This window comes from Diabrotica undecimpunctata, chromosome 1 (assembly GCF_040954645.1).
Source record: "Diabrotica undecimpunctata isolate CICGRU chromosome 1, icDiaUnde3, whole genome shotgun sequence".
Classification (NCBI taxonomy): Eukaryota; Metazoa; Arthropoda; class Insecta; order Coleoptera; family Chrysomelidae; genus Diabrotica; species Diabrotica undecimpunctata.
The window spans coordinates 139,648,958-139,676,822 of record NC_092803.1 but is presented as its reverse complement, the minus strand read 5'-3'; the positions used below and the strand labels follow the sequence as shown (position 1 = coordinate 139,676,822).

The 27,865-nt window shown below is 33.0% G+C and overlaps 1 protein-coding gene across 1 annotated transcript in view; it reads right to left on the bottom strand.

Moving 5' to 3' along the window:
- The window catches only part of LOC140435495 (uncharacterized), a 119,006-nt gene that overhangs the window by 49,979 nt on the left and 41,162 nt on the right, over positions 1 to 27,865 (bottom strand). Inside the window, exons 6-8 of the mRNA XM_072524233.1 lie at positions 27,515 to 27,758; positions 8,977 to 10,055; positions 5,351 to 6,622 (exon numbers count right to left, since the gene is read on the bottom strand). Of these exons, the coding sequence (XP_072380334.1) occupies positions 5,351 to 6,622; positions 8,977 to 10,055; positions 27,515 to 27,758 (2,595 nt within the window). The remainder of the gene's footprint in view (positions 1 to 5,350; positions 6,623 to 8,976; positions 10,056 to 27,514; positions 27,759 to 27,865) is intronic.

Below are 27,865 nucleotides of genomic sequence, written 5' to 3'. Positions count from 1 at the left end.
ACAAATAGAGATTTAACACATTTCGAATATAAATAATAATTGATTTAAGTGTGCCAGAAATAACAAAGATAAAATAAAGAGTATATGACAGAAAGTGCCTTTATAGCTATTTGATTAATTCTGTATGGATTCTCTTTCTCTCTACCGCTGCAGTTTTTAACATATTTAATAATAATTATAGTTTGTAGTTTATTCAAAAAGATTTTATTGACTTCTTCTATTTCGCATTTCTTATCTGAAATCTGTTTTATTAGTTCTGAATTGGTTTTGTACATGCCAGCGTTTTTTAATTGTTTATAAATTTATTTACTTTAATTATTTTTAGCCGTGCTGCATCTTCTTGTACATGGTTAAAATGTCTCATGACTTATTTTGCAAATATCCGGTACTAACAACTTAAGCGGTTACTAAAAATATATATTTATCTTCCTTCCTAATCCTAATCCAGATGTCTTTTGTTATGTAAACTTTTTACCTTGTGCAGCACAAAGAAACGCAATCAAAATAAATTAGTACCTTGAACTTTCTACTACTATTGCTGTATTTCTTATCTCTAAAAATCACTTCAAAAACAAAAGTGTATGAAGATTCTAATTTGCATATTGTAAGTGATAAATCAACAATATTAATATGTATTTGATTAAGAAGATTAATAATATAAATTTATGGCCCCTTAGCGGAATTTCTACAAACCATTATTAGCATAGATTTGGTTTCTGTGGATTTATCTATAGATTTATTTGTTTAGAAATGATGAAAAGGTTGCTGGTGTGAGCACATATTCATGAATGTTAAGATCTAGGGTCTTATACTAATAATCCGTGTTAGGTTGTAGATTTTTATTAAACAAAATATTGAGCGACCGGTTTTCCTGTTTACAAGTTATACAGCATTATAAGACCCTCAAGAAACTAAAGGCTGAAATAAACGATAAATGTAAGCCAATAAGTATACAACCACAAACCAAAAATTTTTTCATTAAAAGTAGCAACAAGAATGTATACTATAGGGCTGGGGTCACCAATTATATTCCCTGAGGGTCCGTTTCAAAAACCTACTATAGATAAATTCACATTCAGATGGCAGCGTTCCAGAGATAGGCCTGTACTTTCTATATGCCAGAAATAACTACATTGTTGTCAGTTTTTAATCGTACCTACAATCGTACGTTATGGGCCGGCTCCTATAAAAGAATTATAATTTCGGAAATATTTATGAATGTGAAACGGAAAAATACTACATTTTTTTAATTATATAATTTTTCTGTTGGTATTTTAAAAATAGAAAGTTATATTTCGGAAATCTGGTCTTTTCGGAATTATATCTTCTGTTCAAAATTGTTTACAATTCGTGGAAATGAAATAATTATTTGTATAATCCGTTTTTGATCTTAATGTCCTTTTAATGACACACTTTCTCTACCTGCATTTACAGTTACAGACATTAAAAAATAATTTAGAATTAAAAAAATATACCTATTTATAAATTCAAAATTATTGTCTAATGCCAGCAATTATAAATTCAGGTAAATACTTGAGAGTCATTAAAAGAATTTTCAGTTGATATCAGACGTTTGTGTCGTGTCAGTGTCAAAATGGCCGCGAGTGTAATAAAATTCAAAAACGGTAATTTGTTAAATAGTGAATGCAAAAAAATAGTGTTATATGTTTTTAACTATTTATCAAACAGTAATAATGATAAAAGTGTATCAACAATAGTGCGGGAAGTTTCTGCTATGACTGGAGTCTCTGAGCGAACGATATTCCGATATAGAAGTGAAAGTAAAAATGGTCCACTCGTAACTCCTATAAGAAAAAAAAGAACCGGTTATTTGAATAGTCGTGAGAATAGATATGATGAAGCAACTCGGTCTAGAATAAGACAAGTAGTGCACGGTTTTTTTATGGACAATATTCCTCCAACCCTTGACGTAGTACTAGAAAAAATTAAGCAAATGGAGCATCTTCCGAATTTTTCCAAGAGTACGTTGAGAAGACTATTGCACGACATGGGTTTTATATATGGCAAACAAGGTAGAAATTCAATATTAATAGAAAAACAAGAAATAGTCGCTTGGAGGCGTCACTATCTCCGGGAAATAAAGAAACTGAGGAACGAAGGAGCCAATATCATTTATATGGACGAATCATGGGTTAATACTGGAATAACCAATGGGCAAGTATGGCAAGATACAACAATAAAAAATAGCCGACAGGCTTTCGTAAATGGACTTACCACAGGTTTAAAAACTCCGACCGGAAAAGGACCAAGATTTGTTTTAGTCCATGCAGGAAACAAAGACGGATTTGTTGAAGGTGCTGACATTACTTTTCTTGCCAAAAAAGGTGCTGAAGATTACCATGAAGAGATGGACGGAGATCTATTTGAAAAATGGTTTGAAGAGATGTTAATACCGAATCTCCCAAAAAATAAAAAGAATGTCATTATCTTGGACAATGCATCTTATCACTCTAGGAAATTAAATTTTCCCAAACAATATTGGGTGAAACGTCAAATTAAGGAGTGGCTCTATGAAAAGGACATTTATTTTGAAGAAGATTACTTAAAAAATGAACTTCTGGAAACTGCTAATGTATTTAAAAATATTTATGACAAATACAAAATTGATTGTATTGGTGAAAAATACAGGAATCACAGTGACGAACAATGCCGCGTAGATGTACATATCTTAAGACTTCCGCCTTATCACTGTGAACTGAACCCAATAGAAATGGTGTGGAGTGAAGTGAAACGGTACGTGTCCTCTAAGAATTCAAGTTTCAAACAAAACGACGTTAAAACATTGATTTATGAAGGTTATGATAAAGTACAGAACAATGGACATTGGAAAAATTACGTCAACCATGTTATAAAATTGGAGAATAATTTTTGGACAGTAGACAACATTCAAGATGACATTGAACCTATTAGAATTTTATTAAACGATGACTCTGAAGATGAACTAGATTATGAAAATGAAGATGATTGAAAATTGTTTTTCGGGGGTATTCTTTTCTCAGTAAAGGTAATAAAATATTTAGTTGATCTGGTTGAAATGTAGCACACTTAAATAACTCATTAATCGACATAATTTCAAGTAGTTATATTAGACGTCATTATGCAAAAAATAAAGTTATGAACATTTAATAAATTAGTGCACAATTGAGGCCCCTAGAACACAAGGGGTGTAAGTGCCAAAAACAAAGTTTTGAAAAATCTTTGTTCAAAGTTCGATATAAATTTAAAAACCTAGGTAGCACTTTTTCAGTTTTCAGCATGTTTTCAATGACATGTAATTTTTGATGGTGTTATTGTTGTTAATGTAGAAAGTTTGAAGCCAAAAGTACGTGCCTGTTGTTAGATATCAGTTGCTAAGTGATAAGCAACTGCACTTACACCGTTGTGTTCTAGGGGCCTCAATTAGGGGTTTTTTGCAATTATCTCAGTCATTTGTTTATGTATTTTAATTTACAAACTAAAAAATTAAAAAACTGTTTAAGATCTGCAACATTTATTTGAAACATTTTTCCCTAAAATGCACGAGGAACAAAATAGGCAAAAAAATGATTTTTTCCAAACTTCATCTTTCTTTAAAAAATAAACAAAGCAAAATTGGCTGTAATTCTTCAAGGAATTATCATCAGTTATCCCTTATCTACCGTTTAGAACATTAAAAAACCTGTAGAATATTTTTCATATTTTTTTCCCTATTAACTGCGGTATGATGTATAAAAGCATTTTAGGAATTATTACCATTTATTTCATTCACGAATTTTCTATTAACAACTTTAGCTTACCTAAACATATCTTAGTTTACCGTGAGTTTGGCCCTGCTTATTTTACAAAAGTAGCAAAACTTACAATGGCAGTAGAATTGGCAACGCTGTTATCCTATATCCGTACACTGCCATCTCAACGTGACTTTATTTATACACTTTCGCGGTTCGGACACTCAGCACTAAACCAGGCAGTGGCGTAACCGGGAGGGTTACCAGAAACTTTCCAGCAGTTGTAATCTCCCCTCAGGAGATCATCCTGTTTACGTAGTTGAAACCAGGCATCTAGGCCACCTCGTTTAGGGGGGGGGGAGTGTATGAAATAAAGTCAACGAAAAAGATCATTATAAGACTGTTATATTGTTTTTTATTATTGTTTTGTTATTATTTGTTTTTGCAGCGTAATTTGAAATATTTTATCTTGACCTTAATTTAATCATTTAATGCTACTGTTTTTGGTTGTTTTCTTTCTGCAACTACAGTGTTCAACAATGTTATGGAGCATATCTAAATCTATTTTAACATTTAAATATTAGTAACAGCTTACCTTAAATAGCATTTGTTTACTTTACAACTGCAGTTTTGTACATTGTACGGCGAATAAAAAAACTATATAAGTATGGAAAAGCAAACTAATATTTCATCTTTTTTGGCCACTGTACAGTTGAACACTTTCCTGGTACAGTAAATGAAATATAAATTGTGTATTGTTTTGATATTATTATCAGTAAATTTTGAACACAGCAGTATTATTGTAAATTATTACTGAAAATATTTTAAAAGTTAGAGATTTATACAAAATTGTAATTAACATGTTAACTTTTCTTCATTAATATCAATGCAAGACGGATGTTTTTTTTAAGCTTTATAAATCTGAAAATTATTTTAATTAAATGCTCAGCTGAAAAGTACTCTTATTTAACATGTAGAGAAGAAGGAAATATAAAATAATGCACACAACAAATTTTACATCAGTTTAATTAAATTCAAAATTAATGATTACAATAAGTATAAAAATAAAGGTAAAACTCCTTATAAAATTTAACTATTAGTGAGAAAAATGACACTTTTTATTTTGTACAACCTGTCTGAAATTTGGAGTGAGGTTAGTGCAACTGATTCTGATAAGTTGAGCCAAACATAGTACACAGTTTCATTGCCAAAGATTTTAGTTCTGGATATTTTTTGTCACACACATATTTAATTAAAAAATTTGTCCCAGGCAAGCGTTTCTGGAACTTGAGTATAAACCTCCTTTAAAACGGAAATCTTCCTGATACTCGATCATTTTGATCTGAAGGGCAGCTTTGTTACTCTTAAAAACGTCTGCTGCTTCGCTGGTGCATACACCATTAGCCTTGAGTCAAAAACTGTTGCTAAACAGTTGCACATTTTCAATTTTGCGAAAATCAGCAAATCGTTTTTTAAATTTCAGATCAAGTTCATTAATAAAACGTGAAAACTGGGTAATATCAATATCTTTATTACTATCACAAACCGATTTAAGAAGAGGAAATGCAAAAGTTCTACCTTAATGTCCTCAGAAAAAAGTTTAATCATCTTTTTAGAAAAACTTCTTATATCCGACAGAAGTTCACAAACAAGTTTTCCCTTGCATGCCAAAAATGCGATTGTTGCAACGTTTTCTGTGTCCAAGAAGATGCCCAAATGGTCATTTGCAGCTTCATTATCAACAGTAGACAGAAATTCTTTTATGTTGTCAAGTATTGCAAAGAATCTTTCAAGCACTATACCTTTGTTCAGCCATCTCACCTTTTTATAAAGAAGCAAATCGTCAAACTGAGTATTAGTGTCTTCTAGGAATGATTTGAATTGACGATGCCTCAAAGATGATTTGGCACGTATAAAGTTCACTATCTTTATGACGGTTTGTATTTTACTGTAAAGATTTGGAATTAAACTGCAACACAACATACTTTGATGAATAATACAATGATACGATATTAGATTTCCATTGCACATAGGATCGCTACTTAGTCGCCGAACCAAGCCTTTTCTACACCCAACCATAGTTGCAGCACCGTCCGTTGTGATCGAAATAACTTTTTTTAAATCCAAACTATCCTTGCCAAAATAGTCCACCACAGCCTTGTGTAAATTCTCTCCTGTAGTAGTTCCTGACATTGGCAAAATAGTCAAAAGTTCTTCAACAAACTCTTCACTTTTCCTGTCCAGGTAGCGCACGAAAATGACAAGCTGTGCTGTATCTGTAATGTCGCATGATTCATCCAATGCCAAAGCAAAATATTTAGTGATAGCTAAGATTTGTTTTAACGTTTTGTATGTTTCATTTGCCAATACCTGTGTATTCCTTATGCTTGACGTAGTAGATATTGGGATACGCTGAATAGTATCGACAATATCCTTCTTATTTTGAAATAATAAATTTCCTGCTTCCAGAAAACACTCTTTAACGATAGCCGCGTCACTAAATGGCTTCATATATTTGGCAAGCGCCCAGGAAATGCGCAAATGAGCCTCAGAACATTTTTCTTGATCGGTCATTGATTGTTTAATAATTTCCGTAGATGTAACGTAATTTGAAAGTAAACTCTTAAGTTTACTTTTACGAAGTAGAGTTACTGTTCTGTATTGTTCGTTAAATGTTTTATGTTTTGTTTCGTAGTGTCGTTTAACATTCGAACTTTTAATTATTGCCACAGTCTGAGGGCAAATCAAACAAACAGGTACTGCCCCAACTCGGTTTGGCAAAGTGAAACAATATAAATCTGTCCATTCAGGTTGAAACTGCCTGTTTTCTGATTCAATTTTTCTTTTCTTCTTATCCATATGGATATGAATGTAAAATATAAACAATGCTAAAACTATATAGAATACAACACTTGAAACACGATAAAAAGAATAAAAACGCAAACAACACTCAGAATGACGACTGATCGAAGACTGTGATGCGACAAGCAAAACTGAGACTGAGAGTTAAATCAATGTTAAATGAAAATATCCAATCAATACAAATATCAACCCCAGTAATTAGTTTTAATAAACACAATAGAACTATTATAAAATTCCACAGAATGGTTACTATGTCAAAAATATGCAAATTAAAATAATGTTATTATGAGATACAAAAAAATTTCAAAATTTGAAATAAAAAAAAATCATTATATTATGGTTCTATTACCTGAAAATTTGGAAAAAGCATTTTAGTTTCATTATGACTGGTTACTGGGTACGTCATAAATATGCAAATTAAAATAATTTTAGTGTTTAGACAGATTCCCTATTGTTTTTTTTAATGGCATAAACATTAGTCATTCAGCCAGTTGCAATAGATTATCCAATCAGACAAATACACAACTCTATCCCTAATAGAAAACTAACGGATAATTAATAGAAGAATATACGACAAGGAAACTTACAGGGTCACTTGCTTCTCGTCTAGGGACCCATCAAGACATTCTTAGTAGACAAACAAAACTGGACCACGGATTAGGTGTTATAACATTTAGGGTAAACAAAGGATACAAATCTAAATTTCCACACGATCATGAAAAATTCCATTCTCGCGTACAAATTCTATAGAACTGTGCATGTGTCTGCATTCAATTAATTTTTTGTAGAGAGAGTTTGAATGCTGTTGAAACTTAAGACATTCAAAAAAGATGTGATCAAGATCACCTAGTTTTCCGCAATGTTTGCAATTATCATCTTCAATCACATTTTTTTTATATAAATGACTTGGATTACACGCATGTCCAAAGCGTAGTCTATTTATGGTAGTTATATATTTACGTGGAGATTTAAAATTCTTAAATCAAGTAGTTTGTGGAATAACTGGTTGTAAAGTGGTGTATCTTGTTGGGTTTGTAAAGCAGTAAAGATTCCATTAATCTTTCCATGTCGATAGCTGATTTGTTTTTAAAAATCGTAATGGCAGCTGATACACATAAAGAATATGACAATATAGTGCCTGATATTATACTGGTTTTAGCTAAGTAATCTACATATTCATTATCTTTGAGTCCAATATGTGCCTTAACCGAAATAAATTTTATATTAAAGCCAGAGTCTGCTAAGTGCTTTAATTGATTCTTTATTAAAAAAATATAAGGATTACTAAATGTTTTGGGCAAACAAGTATTTTTTATGTTCTGTAAAACTGAAAGACAATCTGAAAGAATTAACGATTTTTTAATATAAGAGTTTTTAACATATTTTAAAGCTTCGAGTATGGCCAATTATTCAGCCGAGATAATTGAAAACTCATTGTGAAGTTTGTACTTAAATTCAGAACCTCCTGAGGGTAGAAAATAGGCACAGCCAGTCCCTTCTATTGATTTAGATGCGTCCGTGTATATAACTGTGGCATCACTATAACAGTTCAAAACAGATCTCAGAATATTATTGCTCAATTTGATGTTGTCACTATATGTGGGTATTATAACTTCAGTTTTATGGAAGAAAGCAAAGAAGTCTAAATGTTTGTCCACTTTGGCCAAATTCTTCGAAAAAATAGAATTGTTCTGTAAAGCAGTGCACAAAGGTGGAGATTGGCTTTTTAATCCATTATTTGTGAGTTAGGCCTGATTCGTTAAGTTGACATATACTGGAAAATAATTTGGGATTTGTTGAGTGGGCTTTGAGTACCCATTTTTCGCTTAACAAATTTCTTCTAATTTCAAGAGGAGGTTCATAAGCTTCAACGTGTAGTGGTTCTATAGGGGTAGATCTCATAGCACCTAAACAGACCCTTAAGGCAGAATTTTGAAAAATGTCAATTCTTCTTAGAAGCTTTCTAGACGCGGAACCATAAAGAGTAGAACCATAATCTATAATGGATCGTATATAAGCTCTGTAAAACAATAAGGATGTTTCAACATCGCAACCCCACCACACTTTAGTTGTCATTCTAAGAAAATTATTACCTTTGTTGCATCTATCCAGCATATATTGTATGTGTTGTTTCCAAGTTGTTGTTTAGGTCAATTTTTTATCCAGTATAAGGCCCAGGTATTTGACATGGTTTTTAAATGATTGATTATTATAATAAAAGATTGATTATCAAGAAGTATATTTTGATTTAGAGAAAGGTTGTGTCTTGTAAAGACAGATACTGCTGATTTGGCAATTGATAAATTTAAGCCGTTCTCTAAGTACCATGGGAAAAGAGAACTCCATACTCTGCTTAGGTTTTGCATACCGTTTTCATATTTCTTACTTTCTGTATAGACACAAAAGTCATCTACATATTGTATTATTTTAAACGGAATGTTGTTTATTTGCATATTATGTATGTCAGAGGTGTACATATTAAATAAAATTGGCGATAATACCGAACCTTGTGGTATGCCGTGATAGTTGTGTCGAGGTCCTATTAGTTTGTTATTATGGTCTCTGACGTAGATTATCCTGTCTGTATAGAAACCGATAATTGTGTTCACGAAAGCAATTGGCAAATGAAAGAAATTTACCATTTTGAATTTCAAGGTTGACAAACAAACTGATTCATATGCTCCTTCAATATCCAAGAATAGGGCTGTTAAATAGTTATTCCTAGTTAAGTTATTCTGTATATCTACAACAAGTGTTGTTAAAGCGTCTAGAGTTCCCAAACCTCTTTTGTAGCAAAACTGGTTTACTGGTAGTAAATTCTCTTTTTGTATCCACCAATCTAATCTAAATTTTATAAGTGTTTCTAGGGTTTTGAATACGCAAGAGAGTAAGGATATTGGTCTATATGAAGTCACGATATTTGGATCCTTTCTGGGTTTAAGGATAGAAACGACTAAGACATTTTTGAAGGAATCGATAACTTTGTTATTTTGGATGATATAATTGAAGATATGTAAAAGATGGTTTTTTGCAACCTCTGGTAGGTTGATTAACATGGGGTATTTTACATGATCGATTTCAGGAGAAGTGTTAATGTGGTTTTTAAGGGCGAAGTCTAATTCAGTTTTTGTAAAAGGTTTTAACAGAAAGTAATTATTTGAATGATGACTTTGTGTAGGCTGTGTAGGCGAATGTTGAACCCATGGAGGAGATACTCTATTAAAGAAGTCGTCTAATAAATTATCATTGAAGGGTTTTATACTATTATGTGATTTTCGGTTCATTTTGTTAGCTTGTAACCATATTTCTTTAGATAAAGTATTTTTGCTTAAATTAGAACACCATTTGATCCAACTAGCTTTGGCTTTTTGTTTCAGCTGCTTTTTAGTATGAGCAACATTTTTCTGACATTTTAGATAATTATCAAGGCTTGGTGAACGTTTATAAACTGCTAATGCTTCTTTTCTGTTATTAATTATCAGATCACATTCTGGGTCCCACCATGGCGGAGGGAATCGATTTTTGAATTTAAAAATGTTGTATTGAGGAATAGATTTAATAGCAGCATCATTAATGCAATCTATTAGAAAGTTATAATTTTCATAAGTATTAAGGGAGCTACTTTTATTGGAAAACATGTTTTCAATTAAGGATGTATACAGGGACCAATTTGCTTTTTTGATATTCCATTTGCTTTTTGGATAAATTGTTTCCTGCGATGTGTTGGTTATTGAAAAATTCATAGTTATAGCAAAATGATTGGGGCCTAAGGTATCAGATAAAACTGACCAGGTGATTTTACTAGCTATATTAGCTGTGCAGAGGGAAATGTCAATCATCGATTTTTGCGTACCATATCTAGAAAGATAGGAAGGCTCTCCATTATTCAAAATTACAAGATCTAGATCCTCAACACTACTAACAATTTGGTGACCAACTGCATCATTTTGTAATAAGCCCCACAGTGCAGAGTTATGAGCATTCATATCTCCTCCAATTATAAAAGGTGATTTGACTTGTGAGAAGATATTTATCCAATCGTTTTTGGAAGTACGAATTTTAGGTGGTCTATATATAGATAGAAAACTTAATTCTGTTGTATTAATTTTTACGATAGCACCGCAGACTAAAATTTCATCGTTAAAATTGTTTCTAATATTTATTTGACAAAATGGTATGGTTGTTTTAATTAAGATTGCAACACCTGCGTACCCGTCGTACCTATCTTGGCGAATTACATTATAACCTTTAAATATATAATTCTGATTTGGTTTGAACCAAGTTTCGCTTAATAAGGCAATGTCAATATTTTCAGTTATTAAAAAATGAAGTAAACTGTTTTTATTCGAAACAACGGATCGAGCGTTCCATTGCAAAATTTGTAATGATTTAAGTTCTGTGAAGATGTTATTTATTGATAACATCCTCCAAAATCGTTTTTATTCCATGGTATATACTATCTTGACTTATTGTTTTTATATCATCTACAGTTTGAATATTTGTGATTAAATTAAAAATGTAATTGGATTAAATTAAAAATGTAAGTGTTTGTAAAACTGTCTGATCTGGTTTATTTTGACAATTAGGGATGTTTAAATTAGCAGGAAGGGGTCTAGTGGAGCCAAAATTAAAAGGAAACATAGGTGCATTATGTGGGGACTGTGGGGTGGGAGAGATTAATTTTCGTTTTTTCGCTATACTATAGTGACTTGAGGAGGGCTGTGATGTATTATTTGATGATATGTTTTGATTTCTACGCGTGACTACTTGTGTGGCAGCAGAAGGGGTTGATTTTTTTGTGAATGGTGGCAGGGAAGGAAAACTATTTCCGATATTTTCTAGTGTGGAATATCTATTCTGAGTGAACAATCCCGAGAAGGATGATTCACAGTAAGTTTTTGCCTCGATGAAAGAAGTTTTTTGCTCAATCATTACGTTTTTGATCTTCTTCTGCAGTTCATATTTTGGAAATTTCTTGGAAATGGATACATGATCCTTACTATTGCAATGGATGCACTGAATATCATTTTCCTGGTACGCATGATCTTCATTTTTGGTTTTCCCGCATTTTATGCAATGTGTCTGTGTACTGCGACACTGCTTGATATGTCCAAATCTCAAACAATTATAACACTGAGTGACCTTGCCAATATAGGTTTCCACAGGAAAAAATACACTATTTATTGCAATGTAGCTAGGTAAAATATTTCCCTCAAAGGTGATTATTACAGTCCTTTTCGGTGCATAGTTAGTTTTTCCTTCCGTGTCAACCCTTCTAAAAGTTCGTTTAAAGTATAATATGGGGGAGGGAGATTCACTGTTATCTAACAAATAATTTTCATCGTATTGGGTATCAACATCTCTGATTAGACCTTTAATTTCTAGTAGATGATTAGGAATATAAGCTACCAAATTTTTATTTTTTAACTTTAAATTTTTAACCAAATTATTTGCATCAGAAATACTGGTTCTGGCAATGTTGTAGTACGGTCACTGGTTTTATTCGCAGTTTTCGCAGTTGAATCATCAACATTTTCGATTAAACTGGATTCATTAACATGCATTTCACTATTATCACTAACACATGAAAAGTTTAAATCACCTATTGGCGTCTCTGGGAAAATCGCGGGGGGGGGGTCGCTTATGGACTTATTTATTACACTGAGTTAATGTCAAACTTCGAATCACCTGTACTAATTTAAAATCGAGTTAATTAGTGGCAAAAGACACTGGGCGCTTATTATTGTTGACCTATCGCTTCGGAAGTTCGAATAATACTGGATTCCTTATTGTAGTTTGCTAAAAGATTATTTTTAGGTAGGTACTTCGTGTAATTTTGGAAATCTGTTTAGTCGAAATATATTGTTTAGATTACGAGTATTTCTCTATAGTATTAGTACTGTGCATTTTAAAAATGTAAAGATATTTATATATTTAGATTTGATTCTAATTTAACACTATAATTTTATTACTATATTTTGAATTTAACGGCGGTCCACAAAAAACAAGCTTACGGTCCGGATGCGGACCGCGGTCCGCCATTTGGTGACTCATCGTATAGGGCTTAGTCAACAGTCAGTTACATAAAAAACAACAAAGAACATCAAAATATATAAAATGTAAAAGATGGTTAGCAATATAATATATATACAGGAAGCGCATATAAAAAAATCGCAATAAAAAACATTACTTGCCTTGAAAAAGTAGAGATACGTTTTGTAGCCTTCTAAAATTACATAAAACCAAGACAAAAATAAAAAAGTTTGCAGACATTAAAAGAAATAGGCTGCATGATAAATACTTCGAATATCTGAAAGAAAGAAAAAAACTTGTATTCAAAACTGAATTAATTTTATTTTTAGGGAAAGTAATAGATACTTTCTTTCTCCCTTTCCTTTTACCCTATCAGGGTGTCGGATAAGTAATAGATACATATAGTTTTATACTTACATTTTTAATCATTATCACTATCTGATAATGGTTTTCACCATTGGCAAAGTAACTCAAAATCATCTTCATCGTTAGAAAAAACTGACTCTGCAATGGATATTTGCGGTAAATGCGATGGATTTTCACAAACTTCATTCTCGTTCTGTATAGCTCTTCCTTTTCTGACAATGTAAACAGTAATTACACTTTGCGATAACGATGCTAGTAATTTTTTACTTAGCTCACGATATCCTGACATGCAGTTGCAGTTCTGCAGCTCACGTTGTAATTTAAAGGCTCGTTCAGAATTGGGTTCATTAATTAGAAAATGATTTTCTAATTTACTGCAAAGTCGAAGACCTTCACAAATTAATTTAGTAGTGAAATTTATTTGGGATTGATTTTGTAATTTAATAATCTATACTTTCTCAATACTTTTTCATTATTTTTTCTTATTCCTTTTCCAAATTATTATCATTCAGTGTAATACAATGGAATTCCGATGAACTTTAATCTAGCCTATAAAGATTTCAAAAGATCGTTATCTCATACAATCGCGACATGTTAAAAATTTTTAAATTTCAAGTCTCCGAGAAACAAATTTTAAAACCATTTATCAAGACAATCTTAAAAACTTTACCGGTTATCATCACATCCGCACAAACTGTACAAGAGCTAGTGATAGTACCTTAATATTTGTTTCTAACGATGTATATTTCTCTCTAACATCTTTAACCACCGATTTAGAAGCAGTATCGGTTTCTCCTTTATATCCAAATAAAATTACCATCTACAGCATATACACCACACCCTCACTGAAGCAGAGTTAAGGTCGATTCACACAATCCGTGAAGTGACCGTAAAGGGACCGTGCCGTATAAGTGTTTTGCCGGCCCGGATTTTCTACAGTTTACTTCGTGTTCAACCAGCACAGTGCCGTGTAATGAAGTTTACCAGAATGGCGGTGTTTTCCGACTGAGAACTGTTGATGGTTGCTGTGATCTTAGATAAAGAATAACAAATACAAATAAACGCGTATGGGTCCGTCAAGCTTGGAAGAAGGAAGCAACGGAAGGAGACCTTTTTACTTTACATTAAGAATTGATGGACGACGGGGACAAGTTTTTTGAATACTTTAGAATGTCTTACAATTCGTTCATGTTGTTGTTAAATAAACTAGAAGTATATCTTACTAAAACACATATACCATATAACATCTCGTTATTCATTTTGAACAATGCAGCCGAAGTTCAACAGTGTAAATAAAAATATCGTCAGCGAGAAATCTTTCTATACGGTACGGTCACGTCGACAACACTGAAAGCACTGCCCTTGCCAGGTAAAAGGCGAGTGCGAATCGCGAATCGTGCCGTTCATTTTTCTAGAAGAATATTTTTACGTCGCTGGTGGAATCAGCCGTTCATATTTACGTTCACGATACGGTCGTTTCCCTTGTAGTACACTCTTGTTGGTGACTTTAATATTCGTAACAGTATTGGGGCCATACTTTTACCAAAGGCAAAAATATAGAAAAGCTTTTACATTGTTCCGACACCTTTCTATTAAATACTGGATTTAAAACCCACTTGAATGTCTCTTCAGGTTCATTTTCCACCTTTGACATTATCCTCTATGACCCAAAATTGTATTTTCCCTCTCCTAATACGTCAAGTTATAAATAGGGATTCATCATTATAAGACAAATAGTCATGAAACAGTAAAATACATATGCGATGATTAAAAATTCTAGATATTGACAAAATAGTATCAAAATATAATTAGGATGAACTGACTCAGAAAACTCAGGATGTTTTATTAAGAATGCAAAAAGAAAAAAAGTTGTTAAACACAATAAAAACAGCCAAAATCAAATACTTCGGTCACATCATGAGGAACAGCGAAATATATGGGTTGCTGCAATTAATTCTACACGGAAAAGTAGAAAGAAAACGTGGACCAGGAAGGCGAAGGATTCCCTGGCTGAAAAATCTACGTACGTGGTTCAACAAAACAACCAAAAACCTTTTCAGAGCAGCAATTTGCAAAATAAAAATTGCCATGATGGTTGCCAACATCCGAAGAGGATAGGCACTACAAGAAGAAGAAGACTCAGCTACGACATTCAAATTATCTTTAATTTTTGTAGTTAATGCTCATGAAATGAAGTCAGTGGCTTGTATTTTCGTAGAAAATATTTAGGTTAGTTCGTTTAAAACTTTTGAACACAATTTTGATCTCGAAGTATCCGTTTAGGAACTCTTATGGTCTGAATAAATATTTAATGATAAAAAGATTCATTTATTGTGACCATATCAATGAAATACTGTCATTATTACTGAACTATTCATTTATGGTTAAATGTATGGTGCAATTGTTTGTTGTTTAACGACAAACGAGACAAAATAGATAACGAATATTTCGTTGAAGAGAGTGCACCAGAAATAACAGCCAAGTATAATAAGCCAAGTAAAACACACAATTAAAGAAATGAAAACTGGGAAAGCAGTAGAACCAGACGAAATACCGATAGAAATATTGCAACTTATCGCCGACTGCAATATACATGTTATTGTCGAATTATTTAAATATCACATACAGAACAGGTATATTACCTATGGAATGGCTTCTATCAACATTCGTGACTATACCGAAAAGGACAAACGCCAGACAATGTTGCGATCACCGTACCAACAGTCTAATGTGCCACATACTAAAAGTATTCCTAATGATTATTCATCGTAGAATATACAAAAAGTTATAACAAGACATTAGACAAACTCAGTTTGGATTTAGAAGTGCTCAAGGAACTAGAGAAGCATTATATGCAGTAAATGTGCTAATACAGAGATGTTTAGATGTACACCAGGACATCTATATCTGCTTCCTAGATTATAACAAGGCATTCGATACAGTGAAACATAATCCGTTAATAAAACTACTGAGAACAAAGAACATTGACACACAGGATATAAGAATATTAAATAATCTGTATTATAAACAAACAGCTGTCATAACATTAAATAACGTCAAAACTAATAAAATAAAAATCGTAAGAGGTGTTAGACAGGGCTGTGTCTTGTCGCCATAACTGTTTAATGCATACGCAGAGGAAATATTCAAAAAAGCATTAAAAGATGAAATAGTAGGCATAAAAATAAACGGCCTACCCATACGAGAAATTAGATATGCTGATGATACAATACTAATAGCAGAAAATATTACAGATCTACAAAGAATTTTAGATAAGGTTGTTGCAGCGAGTGAAGAATTTGTTCTGTCACTAAACATAAAGAAAACAAAATTTTATTCATGGTTATATCAAAGAAAAATATTAGATACATCAATCTACACGTAAATAATAAGACGATAGAACGAGTTCAGAATGATAACTATTTAGGGACAAACATTAATGAAACAAAAAATTCTACCAAAGAAATAAGAGTGAGAAGAGAAAAGGCTAGAGGTGCATTCAATAATATGAAACAAATATTATGTTGTAGAAACCTCAGCCTAAATATTAGAAAACGAGTACTAAAGTGTTATGTATTTTCTGACCTTTTGTATTGTGTGTAAATATGGACTTTAAATAAACAATGTCTCAATAAACTGGAAGCATTTGAAATGTGATCATTTCGAAGAATGCTGAGAATCTCCTGGACAGACAGAATAACCAATGAAGAAGTACTAAGAAGGATAGAGAACAGCAGAGATATACTTCTTCTTCTTCTTGTGCTACTCCTATCGGAGATTGAAAATCATCAAGGCTATTTTGACCTTGTTTACAGCTGACCTAAAGAGTTCATTAGTGGTACAGCCAAACCACTCTCACAAATTACGCAGCCATGACATTCTTCTACGTCCTTGATTCCGTTTTCCTTCTATTTTTCCCTATTATATATTGAAGTAATGCGTATTTATGTCCTCTCATCAGGTGACCCAGATATTCGAGTTTTCTTCATTTGATCGTTGACAAAATTTCTGGGTCTTTTCCTTTGCTTCCTTCATATCCTAACTCTTTCAACCCAACTTATCTTCAGCATTCGACGGTAGCACCAAATCTCGAAACTTTCAATATTTTTTATATTGTTCTGCTTGAGAGTCCAGGCCTCTACACCGTATAATAGCGTGTTAAATACGTAGCCCCTTAGCATTCTTAATCAGAGAGGGATGCTTATATCTCCGTTGCAGAAGAATTTCCTCATCTTTATGAAAGTGGCCCTGGCAATTTCGATACGTCTTTTTATTTCATTGTTTTGGTCTCCAGTTTCGTTTATTGAAGTACCCAAGTATTTGTAACTTGATACTTTTTCAATTTGAATGCCGTTTATACTAATATGTGCCGGTTGTGTCATGTTCTTACTGAAGACCATATACTTAGTTTTTTTGATATTGATACTTATGCCATAGATATTGCAGGCAATATTATATTTGTAAGTAATAGTTGTAATTCTTCTACTGTTCTTGCAACTAGTACAGTGTCGTCTGCGTATCGAATATTATTTACAACCTCTCCATTGATTACGATTCCTTCGTTTGCTTGCAAAAGGGTTTCCTGGCAGATGCTTTCACTATAAACATTAAATAGCAGCGGTGACAAAATGCATCCCTGTCGTACTCCTCTACGTATTTCTATTGCTTGTGATATCTCATTTTCTATTTTAATGTTAGCTTTCTGATTCCAATATAGATTGAGAATTATTCGCAGATCTTTATTATCTATGTTCTTTCTTTCAAGAAAGTCTTTTAGCTTATCATGGTGTACTCTGTCAAACGCTTTTTCAAAATCGATAAAACATGCATGTACTTCCTGATTAACGTCTAGGCATCTTTGTATAAAAACATTTAAACCGAAGAGAGCTTCTCGAGTACCTAATCCCTTTCTGAACCCCATCTGTGTATCACTAATATCTGAATCCAACTTTTGATAAACTCGGTTGTGGATGACTTTTAGAAATATTGAAATATTATTTAGAGGTATTGTTCGATGTTCTGAACATTCTTTTGCATTGGATTTCTTTGGCAGTGTAACGAATGTAGACAACAGCCACTCTTGAGGTATAATACCAGTTTTGTATATTGTGTTAAATAAGTGCAATATTATACCTATTGAGTCATCATTCAAGAGCTTTAGCAATTCAGTAGGAACCTCATCAGGTCCATTTGCCTTTCCAGTTTTGGAATTTCTAAGTGCCGCTTCTACTTCACATTTTAGGATTTCAGGTCCCGTTTCACCATTTACCTGAACTGAAGATACTGGATTCCATTTAAATAAGAAAACTACAATATCTGGGTCATATAACACGTAATGACAGATATGAATTCCTTAAACTAATAATGCAGGGAAAGATTCAAGGAAAGCGCAGCATAGGTAGAAGAAGAATGTCCTGGCTGAGAAGCCTCAAAGAATGGTTTGGATGCAGCGCAACTAAACTCTTTCGGGCTGTAGTGTCAAAAGTTAGAATAGCAGTGATGATTGCCCACCTTCGCCGCGGAGATGGCACATAAAGAAGAAGAAGTTAGTTTTTATAAGTTATATATTTTTAACTTACAGTTACATTGTTTGACTTATTTATAAACTATTTTATCGAAGTAAAATACAGTTGAATTCAATTTTAAACTGTTTATAGATATTGGTAGCAAAAAACTCCTGCGTTTTTTATCATGCAATGTACAGGGTGTCCCAAGTTGGTATGTTTTGCAGGATATACCGAAAACTGAAAGGGATAGAAAAAATGTGGTTAAGATGTCATGATTTCTTTTTTGAATTCTTTTTTCTAACGATTGCCCAATCAAATCCTTAATAGCTTCCCACATTAGCCAGATACAGGGCGACTATTGAAAAATGTCGCAAACAACAGACTTATATATATCTTCTCTAGTCAGAAAAATAAAAAAAAAACTTTATTGGAACTTTTATTAGATATATTATGAAAGGGATCAGTCAAATTTTTTTTGGCGGTAAGGAAATATAATACCAACTTATTTTTTTACATGGGACACCAACTTATATTTTTAGTCTTGGAGCTACTCTGCAAATAAATAGTTTATTTGACATCACGTTAAAGTCATTTAGAAATAAAACACTCAGTAATACATTCTAACATTTTATTGTGCAAATAACAATCCTTCACAGTTTTATTTTTTAGAAATAAGGTAAATCAACATAAAAAAAAGAATAACAAATTTGCCAACAACAAAAAACTACTGAACAACCAGAATTAATTTTATAAAAAAAGTAACATTATAATAAACATACAAACAACAATAATAAAGAGTGTACCAACTTGAATTAATTTTACAAAATTATAAAATCTATAATAAATTTTGAAAATGTCCCCCGTTTTATTATAATAATAATTGGCACTTTTTTCTTTCAGATCATACACAATTAGCACTGGCTGTATTTTTCTAAATGCTTGATGATTTGTAATAATTCTTCCTTAGTGTTAGAGTAAATTTTTTTAAATTCCTCAAATAAAAAATATGAAGGATTTAGTTCTGGTGAACTACAGCCATAAAATCCAATCCAATAATTACATATAAAATTTGTTTACAACACTTTACATCGAAACAGTAATTATGACAGGTCACACAAAGGAGACAGGCTTTGTTTTATTTTCCATGCTAACATTACCAAAACCTACTTAATGAAATGGACATCCTTATAGTCCATTTCCATCATATTGATAGCACATTATGTATGCAAATCCCTAAACTGTTGATACGGGCGACTCAATGAAAAATAGATATTTGTCAACAAGTTTACAGAAGTATATAGGAAAACAATTTTAAATTGAGTATGACCACCAGGTATAAAGGTTGAAGCAGAATAGAATACAATAGTTTTGAGGGTTACTAATCCCTAAATAAAGTTGCCAGTGTCGGAGTGATGGAGATTAACAGGTACTAATGAATTTGCAAGAAATGTAAGATGTTTATTTTATTGGTTATATATAAAATAATTTGTGGCCGTAACAGGGGCCGATTAGTAAAAAATGAATATTATTTTAATTAAATTCCATTTCAGATTCACGGCTTTCTTCAGAATCTAAGGAATCTTCAACTCCAATGTTAATTATTACCGGTTCCAGCATTGCATCAGTCATATTATTCAAATTCCACATTTTATTTTCTTCCTTGTGAGCATGACTAACAGCATTTTTCCAATTTTCTGGAGTTACTTTTGATAAGGAATATTCTAATAATTGTTGTAAGTCTTCTAATTTAAAAGTTTTGTTGTTGCGTCCGACTTCACCCTTTACTTGAGACCATATATTTTCTATCGGATTCAGATCACAGTGGTATGGGGGTAAACATAAAATAATTACATCACGGTTTAATGCCGTTTCATCAATTATATACTATGTTGCCTTACAATAGGTAATAATTCCTTTTTTGTCGAATTCTCCTTGTACTCAATTGCGTGTTTATCCAACCATTCGATTATCTCTCCTTTTTCCATGCCGTTGTTGGCAATTTTTCTGCTAGTCTTGAATGGTAACTAGCATTATCCATGACTATGACAGAATTTTTTGGAATTAAATCCAACATTTGCTCAAAATATTCTTCAAAAACGTCAGCAGTCATTTCCTCGTGGTAATCTTTGGTTGATTTTGAGGCAAAACTTAATAATACACCATTGACAAAACCGTATTCGTTTCCAATATGGGTTATTATGAGTCTGCGTCCTTTTCCAACGGGAATATTGTTTATTCCAGTAGATACACCTTCGATGAATGCCTGACGGGAACTTTTCACATTTGTATCAACCCATAGATATGGTACAGTATGACCTTCATTTAGCCAAGTCTCGTCCAAATAAAAAATTGTTTTCTCTTCTTCTCGGTACTTTTTAATAGTTCTTAGATATTCTCGTCTCCAACATACAATGTAATCTTTTTTAATTAAAACGGATTTTCTTCTATTCTTTTGCCAACGAAATCCCATCTCTCTCAATCATCATCATCATCTTGGTGCTACAGCCCTTAGAGGGCCTCGACCTTCTCAAGCTTTCTACGCCATTCTATTCTGTCCCTCGCTTGCATTTTCCAGTTGCCGACTCCGATCTTCTCGGCATCTTGTGTTACCCCGTCCATCCACCTTTGGTCTACCCCGTCTTCTCATTCCTACGGGTTGCGCTGTTCAAATCTTTTTTATCATCATCTCTCTCAATACTCCCCATAATTTCTTATTGCTTATGATTGGTAACTCTTCGTTTTCTCTAATTAATGTTTGGATTTTGTCCAATGTTGGAAATTCTTTGTTAAAAAAAAAATGAGTGGTCTTATCATGTTTTTATGTATTTCTTCAATTTACAAGGGTTTACTCCCTACACTCTTCTTGGGAGATAAAACAGTTCCTCCTTTTCTTTCTTTTAGGAATCTATAAATTGTTGTTTCTCCAACCCCTGTCATATTTGAACACATGTTAACGATTTCACGAACATTACTTAATGGGCATTGATGTACAAGTGCATTGTGTACATTTAATATTATATTTTTCTCTCTTAGACTGAAGGCACCTTTAAAACTACACTTAACCGGGATAAAACCTGTTGTCGACGTCATTTTTAAATGCAAATAACAAAATATCGACACCAAAAACGTAGGTAGGTAAGACATGAACAATGTACATCTACAAACTAAATGGAAGATGCAAACAATTTCTAATTTATATTATTGGCATAAGCTGTAATGTGGCATAAAAACTACTTAAACTATCATTAGTGAAGCCTTATCAGTAATTCCTGGTAATCGTTCAAAGAAGGTATTCTTTTTGTGTCAGGCGATAACTTGTATAGAAAACAATAATCACCTTTAAATTACTGTTTACAATAATTAATTTCGTGAAACATTGAATTATCTCGTTAATCACCCGTGTATAATTAACAATAATCGTGTGGCATATATACCGACGTTTTTTACACACAAAAAGGTATAGTGAGATAAGTAGACACTTATTTTACAGAAGATTTTTTAAAAGATAATGAATTGTTGACGGCATCTTAAAATATTAATTTTTTTTATTTATTTCAAAACAAGTATAGGGTGACGCCTATGGTTTTTTGACCTGTTGAAGGATTTGCATACATAATGTGCTATCAATATGATGGAAAAGGACTATACAAGATGTAACGATATGTCTTTTAGATAATAAAAAAAGAAAACAACAATATCGTTACAACAGTTCAGTGAGATTTAGTTCATATAGAAAAAGTCCCTTGACGAAAAAGAAGAAGTAATGAAGAAGTCTAGAATTTACGAGATGTCATCTAAAATTCCTGAAATGTCTAGTGAAGTATGGGACGTCAGAAAATATATAAAAACAGATGTTTTGAACAGTTGTTGTAATTGAGTTTTTAAAATTTATAGTTGTAGTGTAGTAAACATAATAAAATACAGCGTATTTTGTTTCGTGACAATTTTATTTATAAAATATGGAATAAATAATTTAAAAATAATAATTTCCTTTGAACCCACAATAAGCAGTTAGGTATTTACATTACTTTTAAGTTAGGTATGTACTTAGTTTATGTTTGTTAAATAAAACTGTTGAGGGATAAATAAAACTAAGTGTTTTATTTTTCAGTGTCCTTTACACGACATCAATTTGCAGAGTAGCTTTAACAACTGGAAATAGATATATAACATGTCATATCAGGTGAACATAATTTAAAAATATAAACGCAAAATATCAAAATATATAGGATATCCCATATAAAATAACATAAGCTGGTGTTAGAGACCAATTTCCTTAGTGAGACACCCTAAAAAAATTTCTTGTACGCTACTGAAACCTTCAATTATATATCTATCAAAAGTTCCAATAAAGTTTTTAAAAACTTTTCTTAATAAAGAAGATATATTTATATATCCCTGTCGTTTTCGACTTTTTTTAATATTCTCCCTGTACCTCACTAATGTGAGGAGCTATTGATGATTTGATTAGACAGTTGCTCTTTTAACGAAAAAAAAGTCATGACATCTTAACTACTTTTTTTATATCTTCTTTAGTTTGCGGTATATTCGTAAAAGGCAAAACATAGCAATTTGGAACACCCTGTACATACATTGACTGACGTATGTATTTTACAACTATGCATAATTTAAAATAGTCAACAAAATTTAATTTAAAACGAATCAGTCATGTTCATGGAACATAATAATTTATGTTGTGTACTTGATAGTGCTTTGGACTTTCTATCTTTGGAGATTTCTATTCCTTTCCGCTAAAATTTTTCGATATCTTTATTTTTAAAAATTATTTCAGACTCAATTGGATTGACTTTTTCTAGATTTTCTGTTTCTGGTACTTTAGTTCTGGGTATAGGTTGCCTCATAAGATACCTAAAAAATTAAATATTAATTAAAATTTTTTATTCCGCTACAAAATGATGAAAATGAGAAGTATTAGACAAAAAACAAACAAGGGGTAGTATGTATGCATATCAAGAAGGAAAATCAATAAAGAGCACTGAACGAAGTAGTTCAGAAAATCAGTCACTCCATTAATAATGGAAAAATTGCGTTAACTGCTTTACTAGATATAGAAGGCTCATTTAATAACGCACTACTAAACTATCTTCACGATGCAGCAAAATCAAAACCGATATCTGCTACCATATGCAACTGGATCAAAGCAATGCTGAAAAATAGGCTGGTTTTAACCGACCTGCAGGAAGAGGAGATTTTAGACAAAACAGCTAAGGAGTTCCCATCGGGGGAGTGTTTTTTCCCCTCCTGTGGCCACTTCTGATGACTTGATCTCGCTACTTGACGCACAGAGAGTAGAAGTGCAGGCCAATGTGGATGATCTAGTAATTATGGTAAAAGGAAAATATGGTAATGTGTTGTATCCAGCACACTCCAAACAATATTAAATAATATCCTGACTAAGTGGTGTAATCGGGAGAAACTCTCTGTCAATCATAGGAAAAACTATCAGATAACTAGATAAAACCTAGATACAACCTAGATAATATCTGGACGCCCGCTATGTATCGATAAACTGCCAAAGCAGCAAAGGAGCTCAAATATCTAGGAGTAATTCTAGATAGCGGGCTTACATCATGCAACATCCATTTGGTAAGAATAACCAACAAAGCAAAGCTCTCTCTTTAGACATGTCGAAGAATTTGTGAGAAAACATGGCGTTTGAAACCCAAACAGCTGTATTGGCTATATATTACTGTAGTTAGCCCTATAATTACGTATAGAACAAAAATATAGTGGTCTAAATGGCAAGAAAAGACCAGCAAAAGACAAGTGTCCTCAAACCAAAACTGCCTCCATGGAGGCCTTGCTTGATCTACCTCCATTACATATATGGACGGAGAATAAGGCGAAGACAGGAGCATAGAGAAGATGGATAAGATGTCAAAAAATAGGACAAATGGATACCGGAAGCAAATCTGGAGAAATAATTAAAAATCACCCAGAGCTGGAAATCGTACCAGATGTAATGCAATCTAACTACAATTTCGAAAAGCCGTTTACCGTCCTCTTTCTAGAAAGGGACGAATGGAAGTCGAATAAAACGAATCTTATAATGGCAGATCAAGCTGGCATACGGACTGCTCTAAAACCGATGAAGGAGTTGAAGCTCGGGTATACGGAGGAAAACTGAGGCTAAGCCTTAGTGAAAGCCTAGGTAATCACTCTACTATCTTGCAAGCAAAAAGTTATGCTATAGAGTTGTGGCTTCAGGAACCAATGACAAGGAACGGCACGGACAAATCTATAAAAATTGTTTCTGACATCAAAATCGGATTGACTCAAAGTTAGTGTGGAACTATCTTCAGAATCTGATTCTGATTGGAAAAAGTGACAAAGTAAGTTTACTCTAAATGTCTGGATATACTGGTATTGAAGTCAACGAAAAAGTCAACCTACTTACCTTTCACACATAAACCTTCTAAGAGGAGATTCAAAGATCTACTAAATTCGAAGATCTACGACACACTGTTGCCTCAAGCGACATAATTATGTCGCTTATAATTATGAACAAAATCGGACTGAAGGAAAGTGAGGATTACAGATTTTGTCAGGTAGGTGACTAAACGGCGGAACACGTTCTGTGCAACTGCCCAGGGATGGATAGGATAAGCCTCAATACACTTGACCATTTTTAACTAGATCCCTACGACTTCGTAAAAATGTTATCTAAAGCCATAATAGACTTTAATCAAGAGGCTGGGTTGAAGGGATAACTTTAATCTAGGGATGAGCCACAATAGACCTCTTAGGTGGAGTGGAAGAGACGTTAAGCGCCCATTCTAATTGAACATATCCTAACTTAAGCTAATCTGAGGCAATTTGAGTTTTCCAGCTAATAGTCACATCTCTGAAATACTTATTTGCATTCGCTGATCTAAAGAGTAACGGAAGGGTTGACATTAAAATAAGAATCGGAGCGTGCCCTATCAGCGTGGAAGCATAACAGATCAAGATTTTAACCTAAAGCTTCGGACGGTATTGGTGGGTGTGTTATATATTTTTTACAAAAGTAAGAAGCCTGAATTTATGCCAGTATGCCATTAGAAATGTATACCTTATACTTTATGTTTGAGGCTTATTGTTTTATGGCGAAAACGGCATACATTTTATCGCAAGAAGTTGCGATACATTGTTTATATTACAAGTAATCCAGTAACTCAGGTGAAAAATAGGACCTTACCTCCCAATTCTGACTGGGTGGATTTGGATTTAAGCTTGCCTTACCCTTCTTTATTTAAGTTATATATGGGTCTAGTGTGCTTTTTGTTTTTAAGGGGTTAAAACTACACCTAATTAAAAAATAGGAAAATACGTATTTACGCGTTTTATGCATTAAAATCTAATTGAATATTTATTTCTCACCATAGTCTCCTTTTAGCTCGATATACTTGACCAAGCGATGCTCCAACTTCTTTAATTCGTCTGAAAAATACGTTTTCTCGAGGTCTACGGGTCCCCTTTTCAAGTTGTGAAACAAAAAAAGTCTTACGGGGCCAAATCTGGAGAATACAGTGGATGGGGCAGCAGTTTGCAGCCCAATTCGACCAATTTAGTCATATCCAAGGCGGAGGTATAGGCCAATGCGTTGTCATGATGGAAGAATACTTTTTTCTTCGCCAAATGCAGTCGTTTTTCTGCAATTCTTCGTCAAATCGGCCCAATAATTCGGCTCAGTAAGAGCCTGTGACTGTTTTGCCATTCTCCAGATAGTCGATGTAGATCATTTCTTGTAAACTCCAGAAAATGGTAGCCATCACCTTTTTGGACGATAGGACAGTCTTCGCATTCTTCGGCGCACGTCGACGGCTCCACTGTTTCGACTGTTCTTTGATCTCTGGTGTATACCAGTGGATCTATATTTCATCAACGGTTAGTAAACGACGTAGAAAATCCTTCGGATTACGCTTAAATATACTTAAACACTGCTCTGAAGTGGTGGAAAACGTGGTTTTTGAGACATTTACTGTCATCTTGCGCACCATCAGTCGGCGGTCTGCCAATACCAGATCGTAGATGTATGCCCATTTTCAGGGCACCAAGGCGTGGCTCATCAAAAACTGACGTGCAGCCATGTCAAAACTAGTTAAATCAGTTAAACCAATTTTTGACGGTTGCCGTCGAAGGAGAATAAACACCACACACAGCATCCAAGCGCTCTTTAAATTAACTGCGTAAGTTTTCTACCAAAAACAAGATTCGATTCACTGATCGATATTTTTCTAAAATCCGCGGAATAGCCCGCTTTCACACGCTGTCAAAACAAAACTACGTGTCCGATTCGGTTGAAATTTTGACATTAGCTGTCTATTAGAATGTGTTACACGATAGTAGATTTCTCTTAAGATAGCGGAAGTAGATACCTATCGGACATCCTACGTACATTGATCCAAATAGTCACAAAAAAGGTCTCCGTCTAATTTGCAAAAAATAAATGCATTCTTCTATTATAAGGTTCATTTTTGTTTAAATAGTTTTTTTATCAAAGGCATATTTTTTGAGTTATTCATGAAAAACCGTTAAAAATCGTGACTTTTTTCAATGAAAATTCGCTTTCAACCATAAATAGCCAAAACAGTATTGACTTTCTGAAAAAGTTTATACTACAAAAGTTGCTTAGAATTTAACCGTCTATTGATTCCCGTCATTATTTAGAGAAAAATTTCCACCCTACGAAGGGGTGGCAATCACCCCTGGGGTAAAAGCACACATCGGCGTTACTTGTTATATGAGCATTTTCCCATCTACTCACCAAATTTCAAGTATATCGGTTTAGTCCGACAAAATTGGAAGGTGAATATGAATAGCCCGAATAACTGGAGTAAAGAGGCGAGCGATATGAATCTATGCACTTAATGGTTAATGCATAATTAATGGTTACTTGAGTGAAGACAACAGTATAGAATTAAAAAAAAAGAATACTCAATAATAGCCGAAATTAAAATAAAACGTGGTATACACACAATGTATTTAAATTATTACCTATTATCTTTTTATACTTACACTAACAGTATTGCCATTCCAGAATTAACTGCTACATCCAGAAAGAAACAGCTTCCTGTATATGTCGTAAGAGTAGCTCCATAGATACCCGGATATAGGCCAGAAGAAGCCAATAAAGAAAAAAGATCGTCTAGGGCGCTAGATGTCATGTAGACTTTACCCAATTCATTAGAGGGTAAAATATAAGTTAACATAGTTCTTAACATTGAAGTACCTAAACCAACGAATCCTTCAATGGCGAAAGCTAAAAATAAAATGATGATTATTATTAGTTTTTATGTAATATAATATGATAATAGGATGCTATTGTAAGCATCAAGAAGAATTGGTTCGATAATAGTCACTAAGAGA